This window comes from Aspergillus brunneoviolaceus (genome assembly GCF_003184695.1).
Source record: "Aspergillus brunneoviolaceus CBS 621.78 unplaced genomic scaffold BO95scaffold_86, whole genome shotgun sequence".
NCBI classification, from domain to species: Eukaryota; Fungi; Ascomycota; class Eurotiomycetes; order Eurotiales; family Aspergillaceae; genus Aspergillus; species Aspergillus brunneoviolaceus.
The window spans coordinates 48,835-64,509 of NW_020290816.1; the positions used below are offsets into that span (position 1 = coordinate 48,835).

At 40.9% G+C, this 15,675-nt stretch overlaps 5 protein-coding genes across 5 annotated transcripts; 3 read left to right on the forward strand and 2 right to left on the reverse strand.

The window, feature by feature from the left end:
- Positions 1 to 5,270: 5,270 nt before the first annotated feature.
- Positions 5,271 to 8,764, forward strand: BO95DRAFT_468203 (uncharacterized protein; the record flags this gene model as incomplete). Its single annotated transcript, XM_025589349.1, has 4 exons — positions 5,271 to 5,949; positions 6,003 to 6,027; positions 6,082 to 6,642; positions 6,706 to 8,764. 4 exons carry the CDS (start codon positions 5,271 to 5,273, stop codon positions 8,762 to 8,764), a joined length of 3,324 nt encoding a protein of 1,107 aa, XP_025437539.1.
- A 686-nt stretch (positions 8,765 to 9,450) lies between these two features.
- BO95DRAFT_468204 (uncharacterized protein) lies at positions 9,451 to 10,087 on the reverse strand (the record flags this gene model as incomplete). Its single annotated transcript, XM_025589350.1, has 3 exons — positions 9,451 to 9,580; positions 9,692 to 9,987; positions 10,064 to 10,087. The coding sequence occupies 3 exons, from the start codon at positions 10,085 to 10,087 to the stop codon at positions 9,451 to 9,453; spliced, it is 450 nt and encodes a 149-aa protein (XP_025437540.1).
- An 876-nt stretch (positions 10,088 to 10,963) lies between these two features.
- Positions 10,964 to 12,180, forward strand: BO95DRAFT_456901 (glycoside hydrolase family 27 protein; the record flags this gene model as incomplete). The annotated part of the gene is made up of 2 exons (XM_025588439.1): positions 10,964 to 11,462; positions 11,552 to 12,180. The coding sequence occupies 2 exons, from the start codon at positions 10,964 to 10,966 to the stop codon at positions 12,178 to 12,180; spliced, it is 1,128 nt and encodes a 375-aa protein (XP_025437541.1).
- A 765-nt stretch (positions 12,181 to 12,945) lies between these two features.
- On the reverse strand, positions 12,946 to 13,725 carry BO95DRAFT_507530 (uncharacterized protein; the record flags this gene model as incomplete). The annotated part of the gene is made up of 3 exons (XM_025591258.1): positions 13,308 to 13,725; positions 13,146 to 13,245; positions 12,946 to 13,092 (listed from the first exon to the last, which is right to left on the reverse strand). The coding sequence occupies exons 1-3, from the start codon at positions 13,622 to 13,624 to the stop codon at positions 12,946 to 12,948; spliced, it is 564 nt and encodes a 187-aa protein (XP_025437542.1). The 5' UTR covers positions 13,625 to 13,725.
- A 301-nt stretch (positions 13,726 to 14,026) lies between these two features.
- BO95DRAFT_468207 (uncharacterized protein) lies at positions 14,027 to 15,386 on the forward strand (the record flags this gene model as incomplete). Its single annotated transcript, XM_025589351.1, has 3 exons — positions 14,027 to 14,036; positions 14,137 to 14,925; positions 14,992 to 15,386. 3 exons carry the CDS (start codon positions 14,027 to 14,029, stop codon positions 15,384 to 15,386), a joined length of 1,194 nt encoding a protein of 397 aa, XP_025437543.1.
- Positions 15,387 to 15,675: the final 289 nt, after the last annotated feature.

Genomic DNA, 15,675 nt, shown 5'->3' on the forward strand with positions numbered 1-15,675 from the left:
TTTTTTTTTAGAATTTGATTTATTTATTAGTATATTAAGTTAGATTTAAAACATACCTAGTTAATACTAGAAAATTATTTAAATTCTAATTCTTATACGTTGTTTTATATTTTATATTTTTAATTATATAATTTTTTAGACTTTATAATATAATTTTATTTTTTATATTATAAATATATACTTATCTGAGATATGTTTTATATATAATAAGTTGCTATATTTTAGAAGTTTATTTTTATTAAAAAAATATATATTAAGCTAATATATTTCTCTTTAAATAAATTAATAAATTAGGGGGGACTTGGATTAAGCTAATTTAAATATCTTTTAGAAAGTAATCTGCTTGGATATATTTCTAATAATTTATTTAGTATTTTTTTTTTAGTATTAGTATTTTTTTTTCTAATATTAGTAGTTTTTTTTTTAGTAATAATATTCTTTTTTCCAGCAGCAGCAGTCTTTTTAATATTATTAGTATTTTTTTTTCTAATATTAGTAGTCTTTTCTTTAGTAGTAGTATTTTTTTTTTAATATTAATATTCTTTTTTTTAGTATTAGCAGTCTTTATTCTGATTTTATTATTTTTTTTTATCTTTTTATATAGATTTTGTTTTTTAGTATTTCTAAAGTCTTCGGAAGCTATATTTTTAAGTAAAAAAATAAAAATTTTAAAAACTTATTTAAAATTAGTAATATTACTTTTTTTAGAAGATATTCTATCTTCGAGATATATTATCTTATTATTTTTTATAATAATTTTAAGTATACTAATATCTTTTTTTTTAGAATTTAGAATTAATATTAAAGACTCTGATAGTTTAATTATTAAGCTAAAAAGAACTTTATTATTTAACCGATTATTTAATATTACCTGAAATATATTAAGAATATAATACTTAAAAATATAAATAATCTTTTTTTAATCTAACTACTAAAAATATTTTATAGCCTGTTCTTCTTGGGCGTATAATAATAGTATATTAAAAAAATATATATTTTAGTAAAATTTCTAAAAATTAAGACCGGTCGAGTTAAGTTAAAAAAATATAATTAGAATTATATATTTCTTAGGCTTTTTTATAAAATATATAATAATATTAGTTTTTTTTTTATTATTAGATTACTGTAGATTATCTCTGTATTAAATCCGGTTTTTTATAAAGTTATTAAAATATAGAACTCTTTTTTTAAAAATTATATTTATATAATTAACTTTTTTTTTTAAATTATATTAATATATACAAAACTCTTAATATAATTTATATTTTTAATACTTTTCGGATAAGTATAGCTAGTTACTCTGTATCTATTTATAAATTATTTCTGTTTTTCTACTAAGATTTAGATTATATATAGAATATCTTAATAATAATAGTATTTTTAACTTGTTTCTGTTCTTATAAATATTATATCTATTTAGATACTAGCTTGCGTTTCTTTTATAAATTAACTGTTTTAAAAAAATCTGTTTTTAGAAGAGTCGGCTTAAATAAAATCATACTAAATTATAAGACTTTTAAAATTAATTAATAAAAATATACTATAGTCTACTAGTACTGTGGATTTTCTCTGTCTAACTAGTTAAGTATTATAATATAGTAATTTTTAATTTAGTAAGTTTTATAGACTTCTTATTTTTTAGAATTAAACTTTATATTAAATATTTTATATATTATAGAAGGAATATTTTTACTAATTATCTGGCTACTTTTAAATAGAATTATAAATATAAGAATTTTTTAGATTATTAAATATTTTAGAAGAGTATAAAACCATATTAATTATATTTTTTTATTTAGATCTGTATAAATAATATATTTTTTAAGAAAAATCTTACTAAAAATAAGATTTATATAATAAATATCTAAAAATATAGTTAGAGTCTTTTTTATAGCTATTAATTTTATTATCTTAGATATTAAATATTTTTTAAAAAGTAATTATAAGTATCTAATAAAATTATTATTATAGTTATTAAAAAAAATATTACTATAAATAAAAAATTAAAGTTGTTTTTAATCTATTATACAGTCTGGGATATTTTTAATATCTTATTATATAGATTATAAGTCTTATTTAGAATAATAAGCTTAAAATAATTTTTAATATTATTAGAATAATTTTTTGGATAATTTTCTTTATTTTTAAACTTATTTTTATACTTATATATATATTAGGCTTTAATATCTAAAATATTATAACAGCTTTTAAATATATTATAACTACTTAATATAACTATTAGATATTATTTTTATTTAATAAAGATTTTATAGTCAGCTGTTAGCTTACTATTAATTTATCTAATATTTTTCTAGTTTTATATTTTTTTATAATATATATATAGTACTAACTGCTTTATAATACTTAGAATCTCGGTCTGCTATTAGTAAATTAAATATAATAATATTAATATTAGAATCGGTTTTTTTAGTTTTTTTGTAGTAAATTTATTTTTAGACTTAGTCTTTTTTTTAAAATATACTATATACTTCTAAAAATTAGTTATAAAAATCTAATATTAAGATCTTCTAAATTACTTACTATAAGAATAATACTAATAAATTATTATATTTTTTTTAGTCTAATTATATCTACTAGTAATACTTTTTATATTATTTTCTTAATTATAATCTTAATAATAGTCTAGATTCTAACAGATTATTAGAATTTTAATATTATAAATATAACTATATCCAGTAAATACAGATACTTCGAATTTTTAATTTTAAGATTTTAGCAGGCTTTTAAATAATTTTTTTTTTAATAGTTAAGATTATTAATAGATTATTAGATTTACTCCAGCTTTTTAAGCTTTTTAAAAATAATTTTTATTAGATTATTTTTTTTATTTATTATTAGTAGAGCTTTAAAATCGGATATAACTAAGTATTTTAATATTTTAAAAATATTATTTTTAATATTTTTAGTAAATTTTTTAAGATTATTTTTATTTTTATTCTTATTTATTTTTTCGACGAGTCTTTCGGTTTTAATAAAATCTTTTAGCTTATTTAAAATTAGTATTTAATTTATTTTTACTGCTAACTAAAAAAACTCAGTCGGATTATAGATATTTAATTTATAGAAGAGTTATAGTTATTTTTTTTTATTTAAAATCTTAGCTTATTACTAGAGCTTGTTTTTACTAAGATTTAATTTAGAAACTTCGGTTTCTAAGTTTTTTATATTATTAAATAGTTTTATTACTATTTTTTCTGTATTCGTCTTTCTTTTTTTTTTAATATAATAATTTGACTTTCTAGTCTTATACAGATTTGTATCTTTTATAAGAATTTTTTATATTAATCTAATATTTAATATTCTTAATTATTTTATTTATTTTTAAAGTAAATAGTTTTAAAGACAAAGATTTCTTCTAACTTTTAATTAATTTAATTGGATAAGTATATTATAATAAAAATAATATAAATCTTTTAGACAGTTTTTTTTTTTTTATTATTATTTATATTCTGCCGGAAGAAAATATCTTTATAATTTGTTTTATTAGTATACTTTACTGTCTATAAAAAACAAGTAAGATAATTAGTTTTATTTTAGTTTTATTTATTTAAAATAAATATTAAGAATTATTATTATTTATTTATTTTATTACAGACTAAATATTTTTATACTATTTTTAGTAAGATGTTTTTTTTTTTTTTTATATATTTTAAGCAGTTGTCTTATAGTTTAATCTAATATAACTTAATTAATAATAATTTTAGCTAGTTAAGCTATGATTTATATAAAATTAAATATAATATCTTCTATAATTTTATATATTTTTTTCTAAAATTAAGTTCTGTTATTTATTTATTTTTATTTCTATTATTATTATTTAAATATATATTATCTAAAAGCTTTTTATATATAGCTAATAAGTAGATTAACTTACTATACAGCCCGGTTATATTACTAGATATTATAAAGAATTATTATATATTACAGAAGATTACTATATATTATAACAAAAAAAAAATATTATTATATATTATAAAAGATTACTGGACGTTGCTCTATAATTTTAAAAACTATTTATAAAAAGATATTAAAATCTTAGTTTTAAAGCTAAAATAGATACTAAAATTTAATTTTACTTATTTTACTTACAGATAAAAGAAGATAGATATTAAAAATATTAAAAATATAAACTTTAAAATATATTTAAAAAGATAAAAAGATTAGTATAGAGAATAAAAAAATAAAAAAAAGTTAATAAAAAAAATAAAAAAATAGAGAAAGATTAGTATAAAAAATAAGAAAATAAGTAATAAAAAATATAAAAGTTAAAATATATTATATAAAAAAGAGATTTTAGCCTTTAATAAATAATTATATATATAAGAAATTAGAAAGACTATATTAAGAAAAAAATAAATAGTAAAGTAAGATTTCGATAAGATAATATCTATTTTTAGTAAGATTTTAATAAAATAATATCTATTTTTAGTAAGATTTAGATAAGATTATATTTACTTATATTTTAATTTACAAAGTAGAATAGTTATAATAATAGTTTAAATTACTATTATAAATAAGTATAAATAAAAAATATAATAGTTAATATAATTCTAAGATTAAAGTATATTATAATAGTAAATAATATAAAAACTATTTTAAATCTAGTAAAAAAGGTATAGTTTTAATATAATCTATTATTTATATAAAAATTAGTACTTCTAGATTTAAAGGGCTTATAATTAGTCAGAATTTTATACAACTTTATTATAACTCTATATAACCGGAGCAAACCGCAGTACAACCACTGTAACTTACCCCCTCGGCCCGCTATGATCGATAATCTCCCAGTACTGAACCTCTCACTTCATTCTATCCTAGGCTTCTGTAAACAGATAAATTGACTATGTTATTAAATATATTTAGAATGTTCAATGCCAGTCAAAATTCAATGTAATTGGCAGGATGTCTAAATCTAAGCCAATCCAGACAGACACGGTCGACAATATACTGTCATAGAGTATAGAAGACCATTGCGGCCTCTCGGCAAATGAAACCTCCCTGTAAAATATTCTCACCGCAGCGGTCATCCGTATTCAGGCCAAATGGAGACAGCAACAATAAGCCAGCGAGTGATCTGCAGCCCTGCTCTCGTCACACACACCTGCATAAGTAAGCGTGCTTACTATCACGTGGTCTGTGCCCAGGGCGACTGAATGAGGGGTTGCAAAGGCAAACATTCAGCCGCATCAAATGCTATCCGTCTTGGGGCATTTTCACCGTTCGCATGCGGCCCCTTTCAATTGTGGATAATGGCTGACGCTATCTCCATAACGTCCCTGATTATCGATGTTGGCGATCTCATCCATCGCCTCCTAACATACGCCAAGAAAGTCCGTGATGCGAGCTCCGACATCCGCCGACTGACCGAGGAACTCTTCGGTCTCAAAGGGATCCTGGAACACCTGAGCTCGCAGTTTGAGTCTTCCTCGCCGCCAGAGACAGAAAAATTGGCTTCAGCTGCCCCTGAGCCGCTGAAAAGCACACTGGACAAGGCAAGCGAGTCGGTCCAATTCCTCCTTCAAGACCTAGAAGAGCCAGCAAGCAGGTTGAGGAGATTGAAACAAAAGCTGGAGTGGCCGTTCACCCAGGAACAATTCACTACCCACCTCACTCGCCTAGAACGAGTGAAATCTTGGCTGATTCTCCTTCCCACAAGCGATAACCTTGCTTTTCAGCGAGATCTCCACGGAAAGATAACAAGGCTGGCAAGGTCCCTGGAGGTAGACCTTAAGATACGAGATGACGAGAAAACTCGCGCGGCGCATAACGAACTGCTTCGATGGTTAGTCCCGGTCAGCCCGTTCAGTATCCACCAGCAAGTCTCGAGGGACCGAGTCGATCATACTGGAAAGTGGTTCGTTCATACGTTCAATGATTGGATTATGAGTGACGTCGTTGACCGGAATATTCTTTGTCTCTTGGGAAAGTGTAGGTACGTCAGGGTCTTTGTATGCTGAAAATGACTGACGGTCCTCTTCTAGCCGGAATTGGCAAGACCACTCTCTTGTAAGTCTTCCGAGCATCCTGCTCTGATTCAATTGACAGAATACCATCTCTTAGTGCCCACGCCGTCGACCAGCTGGCTGCAATCAGTGTCAAGGACCCCAGCATTGTCTTCGCCTACTTCTATTGCAGATTCAGTGACGCCAACTTTCAAAATCCGGTGAATATCCTAGGGTCGTTAGTGGCACAGATCTCTGAAGCAGTGCCGTCAATATTGGACAATATTCGGCCATTCTTTGAAGCTACAGAGTCACATCTACATCGACAGCCGATCGACATGAGTGCAGTGGCAGCTGCCATAATAAACTGTACACCGAATGGCAGAAGGGCCATTCTCTTGATTGATGCAATCAATGAAAGTGCATCCTATGAGGAGCTCATACGCTCATTGCTGAATATTTCGGAACTTACCCCAAACCTTCGAATCTTCGTAACCGGAACCAATGACATGATACCCGAAAGCCATGCCAGGATCATAAATATGAGTTCCAGTATCATCAGGGATGATATTGACACATTCATTCGCTTCAGATTGCAGCACGACTCGACACTCAGAAATTTGAGTTCGCGTTTACAGGCTCAGGTGTGGGAGGCTCTTATGGAGGGTACTGATGGATCGTCAGTTGTACCGGCCTGGAGTGCATAGTAAGATACCATGCTGATCAATTTTGACTGCTGCAGATTCCGCTGGACCCAGCTCTCTTTGGAGAATCTCGCCTCCCTCAGAACCGCGAAATCCATTCGGGAGGCATTGAGAACACTCCCAAAGACATTAGGAGAGGTCTATATCCACATGCTCGAGCGAATCAGTCCTAGTGACATGGAGCTTAGCCGTAATACTCTGTTTTGGCTCAGCTTTTCGAAGCGACTGCTCACCCTGTCGGAGCTGAGCGAAGTAGTCGTGCTAGAGGAGGCATGCACGGTGCTTGATGAAGACACCAAGCTGATCTCTCCCCGGATCCTGCTCCATATCTGTCAGGGGCTCATCACAGAGGATGAGTTCGGAAGAGTGAAATTATCCCATTCCTCCGTCAAGGAGTTTCTGACCTCCGACCGGATCCGCACCTCGAGCGTGCGGTACTTCGGTTTGGACCCGGCAACCGCCGATCAAACCATGACTCGCCTTTGCTTGACCTATCTGTGTCTCGACGATTTCCGCTCCGGGTACGCATGGTCATTCGATGAAGTAGCCGCACGCGAGCACGAGCACCCCTTCCTATCATACGCAGGCGCGTTCTGGGCGACCCACGGCGGAGCCTGCGATTTCGACGCGGATGGCGACCGTCAGCTCGTCAACAAGCTTTTCGACTCGCGGTGTCTGCCACGCCAAGGTAACTACGGTGTCTGGGTGCAGACGCTTATCCCCGAGGCCGAGAACCAGGTCATTGAAACCACACATCCGCTGTATTACGCCGCGTCATTCGGTCTAGTCCCGGTCGTCAAAGCGCTCCTGGCATCTGTGCCTGGTCTGGACGTTGACGCGCCCGGTGGCCGCTATGGATCCACGCCTCTATTTGTAGCCTGTTGGCGGGGACACTACGAGGCCGCGGGACTTCTTCTCGAAGCCGGGCCAGACCCATATCTCCCGGACAGCGGCGCAGGTGTGACGATTTTCTCGCTCCCGCACTCGGCTCAATTTGCCCAGTTGTTGGCGACTGTGCTTAGTAGACGGAAGCAGGGCACAGGGAGACATTTGACTGCTGCGCCTCACGCAGATAATGTTATGCCGAGTGCAGGGGCCCCACCTGCGCGTGGAGGGCTTGCGAGCCACACATTCCAGGGTATGAACGGGACTCAAGAGGCAGCAGATGCCCCGAACGGGGATGACACCAACGAGTCCGCCGACTCTGCCGAGCAGCAGCAGCTTGCGATCAATTCCCTGGTCGTAGTGCCATCGACGATCGACCCGACCGTGGAAGGGTTCGAACAGCAGATCCGACAACTGTTCCCCCGGCTGGACCCCCCAGCGTTGGTCCATCGACTTGCGCGCGAGCAGCTCCGCCGATACGACAGACTTGTCGCGCTCCAGCGCGCGCATTCGGCCGCCATTCGCAACCGCTCCTGTCCCTCCGGTCCGTATTGCTCTGCTGTCACTTCTGCGAGAGGAATCGCCTCCAGAGCAAGCGGTGGCCCCTGCTTTACCGCGCAGTTCGAGTGTCCCACCTGCTTTCAGGTCAAACAGTTTCAGAAAGCTGTAGACTGGCCGAAGCACGTCGCTGACGATCTGCAACCGTTCACATGCACATTTCCCGACTGCGCGAACCCACCGTCGTTCAAACGTAAAGCGGACTGGGTGCGTCATGAGACCCAAAGGCACTGGCAGTCGGAGAAGTGGGTCTGCTCCTACGACGGCTGCGGCTACCAGTGTTTTCGCCAGGACAATTTCGTGCAGCATCTCGTCCGGGAGCACGAGATGGCCGAGCCGAGTGTCGAGAAGAGCAAGGCCATGACGGCCACGCAAATAGCTCCTGATGCAGAACGGTATCTGGATGTTGAGACTCTGTGGGGATTGGTTCGAAAGTGTCACCATCACAGCCACACAGCTTCACAACAGGAGACCTGTCGATTCTGCGGAGAGACCTTTGACAGGTGGAAAAGACTTATGGTGCACGTGAGCAGACATATGGAGCAGTTGGCTCTCCCGGTTCTGGGGTTGGCGAAGCAATACGCTGGTGGTGTCGACAGGGTAGCCTCTCTTCACCCGACAGACACTCATCATGACGTAGCCGCGATTGATTAATTCTCCACATCCGATCGATGCGATCGAAGACCCAGATCTCGTGGCGCAGTCGCATAGCTCTATGTCACTGTGTCTGGCGTCAAGGTATAAATTTAGGGCTCATCTTCAGGTGTAGTCTCGAACTCTATAGGATATGCGGACAGATTCCGCCTTCCCAGACGGGACTTGAACCCTAAGAACCACCATATTGAGACAAACTCCGATTGTTGAATGGAATGTATATCGAGAAGACGAATCGTGACATCACAAGAGGTCAATCAAATCAACAAAGGACCGGGAGTAGAACAACATCTCCGTACTACCCCTTGGAACTTAGAAGATAAATGTATTCCTCAGTTTCCACCCCGAGTACCGGCAAAGAGAGCAATTCACATCCAACTAAGAAAAAGGCAAGACCACATGAATCTCGATGATGAGTGAGACTTCGTCACCATACAAAAGCTTGAACCAGCGGTGTACGTGTTCTGACCACCAAACCGCATCGTCATGAAGCCGTCCAACAACATCTGATGAACCCGATCGGTCTGGAACTCCTGGACCAGCTGCCACAAGGACACACGGAAGAAGGAACCATCAGCGCGGTGAAACCGCTGGCCGAGGAAATCCACGTAGATGGTGTATGTTCCCACGCGGCGGATTGGGTACGCCGCCCAGCCCGTGTTGCCCCAATTGTCGTTGACGATCTGCTAGGCAATGGTCATCGCTGCGGTTGGTGTGAGGATCGCCGTCGGTAGCTCGGCGGTGTGCGTCGTCAGGATGTGGTGGGTCTGCGCGTAGCCGTTCATCACGGGTCGGTTGGGCCGTAAGCGGACAAATCTTTGGCCCAGGTAGTTGGTAAGACGATGCCACCATTCAAACCCGGGGCGTTGGTCGATATCCTCGTCGGTCGACACTCCTGATGACAGTACGTGCTGCTCGCCCTCTCACGCCTCGTCCATTAGCTCGCGTTTCGTGCCGCCCGGAAGCGAAGGTCCACAAAGCGCAGCCACTGCCACGTACCACCCGGACGAGCCCGTGGCGCTCAGGCACTTGCCTGTGTGGTTCTCCGTGCGGATGGTATGACTGCGGGAGTCCAGTAAGCAGACGTGGCTGTTGCAGAGACGGAACTCGCAGGGCAGACCAGTGTTGCAGTATAACACCGCGGACTGGAATACATCATCGATCGAGGCGCACCAGATTTCGTTCTCGGCGGAAATCCTAAGAACCACTTCCACCGTCGTTTGCTAATCAGGGCTGGCCGTCGCCGCGCCGGAATAGGGTAAAATGGCCTCCGTATGCCTGAATGGCGGCTATTGATACAACGAAGTAGAGCGGGATTTTCATGTTGTATATTGCGAAAATTGCTGTAGGTTAGTGGTTATGGAGGTTGGGTCTTCTTGATGAGACTGCTCTGCGTGGGTTCGAGGTCTGATGACTGAGGTGCACAAGGAATATTTATACCAAGTTCAGATGTGGCCCATGCTATTATCGATATTTCTTTCCCGAACAGACGAAGACCGTGGCGTAACCTCCTGACAAATTTATGGTATCGCTTGGGGTAAGCCAAGCCCGCACATCCAGCCGCAGAGCTTCTCGTATCAGTACTCGCTCTTAACCATGTACATGGGTCCAGTCAGCCCTCGCTAAGTTCAGGCCTGCTACTGCACTAGAAACGCCTTACCCTGTTCAGCCAAGTGGCCGCAGACATGCCGTAGGACCCTGTCCTATTGGTTTGGTAGCCTAATAGCTTTTCTTCATTTTAAGGGAAGGGTAAATAGGGGGTTGGTGGGCGTCGGAAGCACCATATTGAAAATATAATACGAAAGATGTAGCACAATATTATTTGCTGGCAGTAGTATTTGTCAAAAGGTTACCTAAAAGTAGCTGGAGATGCATGGCTGCATCTAATCCTCTTTCAGTTTTCTTCACCTACCGAGGATCGTTTCTGCGATCCCTCACCACGGCCGACTGGACGCGAGTCCGGACTACCGGCCTAATGTCCGGAGCATGCTCCAGCATTGTTCAACACTAGAACATAAAATCTGTGTTAGTTGGCTGATATTGTAAAGTCTCCCCTGTGTTTCGCGTTCTATTCAAATCGAGTCTATCAAAATGTATTTCCGGAACACTGTCAAACCTATTCTGACTGCTATTGCTTTTCTACATATTACCCCGTGTATAGCTGCAGGGCAAAAGAGCACCCTAGCTCATACCCCACAGATGGGCTGGAACTCGTGGAACGCATACAAGGCCAACATCAACGAGTCGGTGGTCCTTCAAAGTGCGCAGCTCCTCACTACACTGGGGCTGAAGGATGCCGGATATGACTACGTCCTCGTGGACGACGGGTGGGCCGACTACAGTCGCACAGCGGAAGGCTACCTGCAAGCCAATGCAACCTCCTTCCCCAGTGGGATTCCCGCTCTGGCAGACAAAATCCACGCCCAGGGCCTAAAGCTCGGACTGTACGGCGACAGCGGCATGCTGACGTGTGCATTCCGCCCGGGCAGCTGGGGATACGAAGAGCGCGACGCGCAGACCTTGGCGGCCTGGGGGGTGGATTACTGGAAATACGACAACTGCGGCGGCTACCAGGCGATGACCGAGGCGCCGCAGGTCCGGTTTGGAATCATGCAAAAAGCCCTGCAGCTGGTCGGGCGCGAGATCCTGTATTCCGTCTGTGAGTGGGGGTATCAGTTTCCCTGGCACTGGGGTGGAGGTATGTATTGTCTCTACGGTCGCATGGACTCTACAGTGCGGGGGTGCGCGGTGGAATTGCATGTTTTGACTGACGCACATTTGCCCTAGAGATTGGTCACTCTTATCGCATGTCAGGGGATATCGCCAACGTCTTTGCGAACGAAACGGGCTGTCCCTGCAAGACCGCCTACTGCTTGAACACCGGCTACGCGAGCTGCTCGGTGATGAGCATCATTCGGAAGATGCGCGAGATTAGCCAGTACCAGTCCCGTGGGCACTGGATGGACATGGACATGCTGGAAATCGGCAACGCGGAGATGACGCTGTATCAGCAGCAAACGCACTTCGCCTTTTGGGCGGCGCTGAAGTCGCCGCTTATCATCGGAGCAGATTTGTCCAAGCTTTCTGATGACGCGTTGAAGGTCCTTACGAACAAACAGATCATTGCAATCAGTCAAGATCCACTTGGACAGCCGGCCAATTATGTCCAGAACGCCAGCTCGGAGGGTTCGTCACAGGTGTGGGCGGGCAGCGTGGAGAATGGATACGTGGTTCTCCTGCTAAATGAGAAGAGCTACCCACAAGAGTTGAAGGTAGATTTCGAGACTCTCGGACTGCAGCTCTCTATTACTGTCAACGTTACGGAGCTGTGGACCAGAAGATCTCTGGGGAAGATCGGGTCGTTTTCAGGCACACTGCAGGCGTATCAGACCCTTGTTTTCAGGCTGTATATGTGAATCAAAACAGTAGAATCTGAATATAGCTGACCGAAGGTACGAGCTCTTGCTACCGCAACGCCAGGGACCCATACCACGATTTGCTATGATCTTGTAGAAGACTCAGCTACATATCTATGATGTACCTTGTATATTCAAACTCACAAGAACACTCTCACGGCGAAGAAGAATCCTTTTAGCAATGGAACTTTCAGGATCAGGATTTTCTGGCTCCATATTGTTTTATTGAGCTTCAAAATTGAACAATTTGGGTCTGGCGAGGATGTCGCTAGTTACATAATGACAACATCAGTCAATTCATGAAAAGAACAGCCAATTATATACCATTGATAAGTAAATGCTTTCGAAGGTCACATAGTTCAATCTTCACACGGAGAAGTACAAACGTATATTCATCGATTATACCTATTGTTTTGCGAAAAGTCATTTCTTCTTGTCTAAAACCATATCGATGTGTGACATTGAGTTTCTCTAGAAAGCCATTACTCGATTGGCATTTCTTGTCTCATTTTGCGGGTTAATACACACGCCATCGCAAATCAAACGATATAAGGTGCTAAATGAGCAATTCAGATGCAACCAATTTCGAACAAGAGATTGACCGATCTCCACACGAGGTTTATCCATTAGCAATATGACAGATCCTGATTCGAACAACTTCCAGGAATGAAACTCTGTGACACTTTTGGCAGGTCCGTTTCGAAAACCTGGGCTGAAGGGTCGAGAATGCGATCAATGATATGAATTGTTCCCTGTGTAGAGCGGTTAATGCGTCGCACAGAAAAGGAGCAAGCCAAACCAGCTGAGACTCGCCTTGGTGACTGATATATCCTTCTCCACCACGGTGACCACGTTGTTCAGGATGATCTCACCATCTTGAACCTGCGAGCCGACATAGAGGTAACTTGCAGTCTGGAGTGCATTGTTGTCAGCTTCATGTAAGGCTCCATATCTCGTGTGCTCACCTGGAATCTCTGGTAGGTCTCGTTGAAGCTACTAGAGTTGAGGTTTGTGTTTGGCACGTAGTGGGAGAGAAGCGTGTTGCCCAGCCACCATTTGCCCTTCCTAGTAAGATGTCAGTACTTTGTATGACAAGGTGGATCGTTACTTGCAGGCAATGGACGAACGGGGTTGACTTGAATTCGTTGAAGTATGTGCCGGTGTGAAGCTCAAACGCATCGTTGTTAGGCGTAAAGAAGGTGAAGCTCCAGGTTGGTTCAGTATCAAAAGCCTTCGGAAAGCCGCCGATTGTCTGCAGTTCATCTGCGAGAACACTTAGATCTGGACGAGAATTGATAAACTCCAGAAGTGTAGTAACGTTGGTGGACTTGGGAGGGACATAGCTTCCAGCAAGGACCCGATAGCTGAGAGGATCCTGGATGGTGGATGTGGCCGCGCTGGTGATGGGCAGTAGGAGAGAACTAGCGAGAGATAGAAAATGCATGGTGCCGTCTGCAGCACTGCTTGTGAGATGAATAAACGGATGAATCAAAACACTAGAGATAGTCGTGCGCCTGAGGATCGAACATGAGAAATGCCCTCATGGTCGAAATTGGATGTGGCCGACAAAATATGCTGGGTTGTTCGCCGCCATGCACGCAACAGACTCCAGGGTCTGTACGGCAGTTGTCCATGCGCGGAGACGGTGCAAAGCACGGCCCGGAGTCCGCTCTCTGACCTGCATTAGGGCACCGCTAAGATCAGAACAATCGGGGAGCTTTTCTCCCAAAGTTTCGAGAAGCGACCACCATCCAGGAAGTGTGGAGAGCACAAAGGGATTATCAGACATATAATCAGGCTACGCTCAGTTTTGATTCTCAGCAAGTACAGCACAGGGCTAACTACCATGAAGGTGCGTATGCTGTCCTCAAATCCGCTGCTAGGCAATATCCTGCACATTGACTCACGCTCTTTTTTCTCACTGGTAGAAATTGCTGTTGAGTGTATCCGCAATAGCCGCTTTCCCTGTCAGACCGGCTCAATGTACGGTACAAGATGTGCCCGCAATCTTCGGGCCCATACCAAATGTCGCGACGTTCTCCGGCGTCGATTCCACCAGCTACCTGAAGAAGCGACCGAGTGACTTCGTCCATCCCGGGATCTGGCACACTCACGATGACCTGGAACTGATCCGCACGAAAGTTCTGGCTGGTGAGGACCCGTGGGCCTCCGCCTACCAGCAGTTCAGCGCCGACAGCTACTCCCAGGCCAGTTACGAGATGCAGGGCCCGAAGGAGGTGATTGCCCGCGGGCAGACGAGCAATTACACCAGCTTTGCGCACGACGCGCGCGCGGCCTGGCAGAATGCCCTCATGTGGTACATCACCAAGAACGAATCCCACTGGACGCGTAGCACCACGATCCTCGACGCGTGGGGGACCAATCTGACCAACATCATCGGGATTGATCGCTCCCTCATGATCGGTCTGGACGGGGATTTGTTTGTCAACGCGGCGGAGATCATGCGCTGGGAGGGAAATTGGACCGAAGTCGGAGCCCGGTGGCAAGGGGGCTCGGGCTTCAGCACGCAACTGTACTGGCTGTTTGCGCGCCAGTCCGCGGTGGTCGGCCAGGCCAACTACGGCATGGTCAGCATCAAAGCAATGCTCAGCTTTGCTGTCTACTTGGACGATGTGCAATTGTATAACTACGCGATGAATGCCTTCATTCAGGACAACTGCGCTGGTATCTTCGCACAGTACAACTCCGAGACGGGCCAGTCGGTGGAGGCCGGTCGGGATCAGGGTGTGTATTATATCTGCTAATCAGTGACCCCTGCTGGTTTCTTTCCTTACTGATCGCATCGAATAGGCCATACCATGTCAGGAATCGGGTGGTCGGCTTACGGGGCCAGAGTCGGTTTGAGTCAAGGCGTGAACCTCTTTCAGGTAGGGGACAATTTGCTGTTAAAGGCCGCGGAGTATGCCGCCGAATACAACCTCAACTCGACCGTTACCTATGACCCGAAGTGGTCACGCTGCGAAGCGGTCCTTGTCAACGGTCCCTGGGAGGTCATCTCGGCGGAGAACCGCGGCGTCAGCAACAAGATTCCGATCTGGGACCTTTTGTATTACCAATACGTGGTCAAACAGAAGGAAAAGGCACCCTGGACTATCAAGGCCCAGGATTATGAGGGCTTCGAAGGGGCAGTTTCCAGCAACGATCATCCGAGCTGGGGGGGTCTTATCTGGGCGGCAGAAGCATGAGAAGCATGAGAAGCTGGCGGAAGCAGAGCGACATCGAAACCTCCCATCCATACGGAGTAGGCTTTTTTTTTTTTTGTCCTTTGGGAATTTCCAGTCCCTGCCCCAGTTGTGCAGATCGAAAGTGAGTGATTGGTGGATAATTTGTCCACGAGTCGAGTGATAAACACCACTATACATACCTTACTGTATCTGGAAAGTGCTCGTTCTTTTAGGATGAAGATTCCTCCGCAGCCAACGGACTCCGGACCGGCGATTAGGCCGGCCACTGTTTTCTCCTACGGGAGGTGAA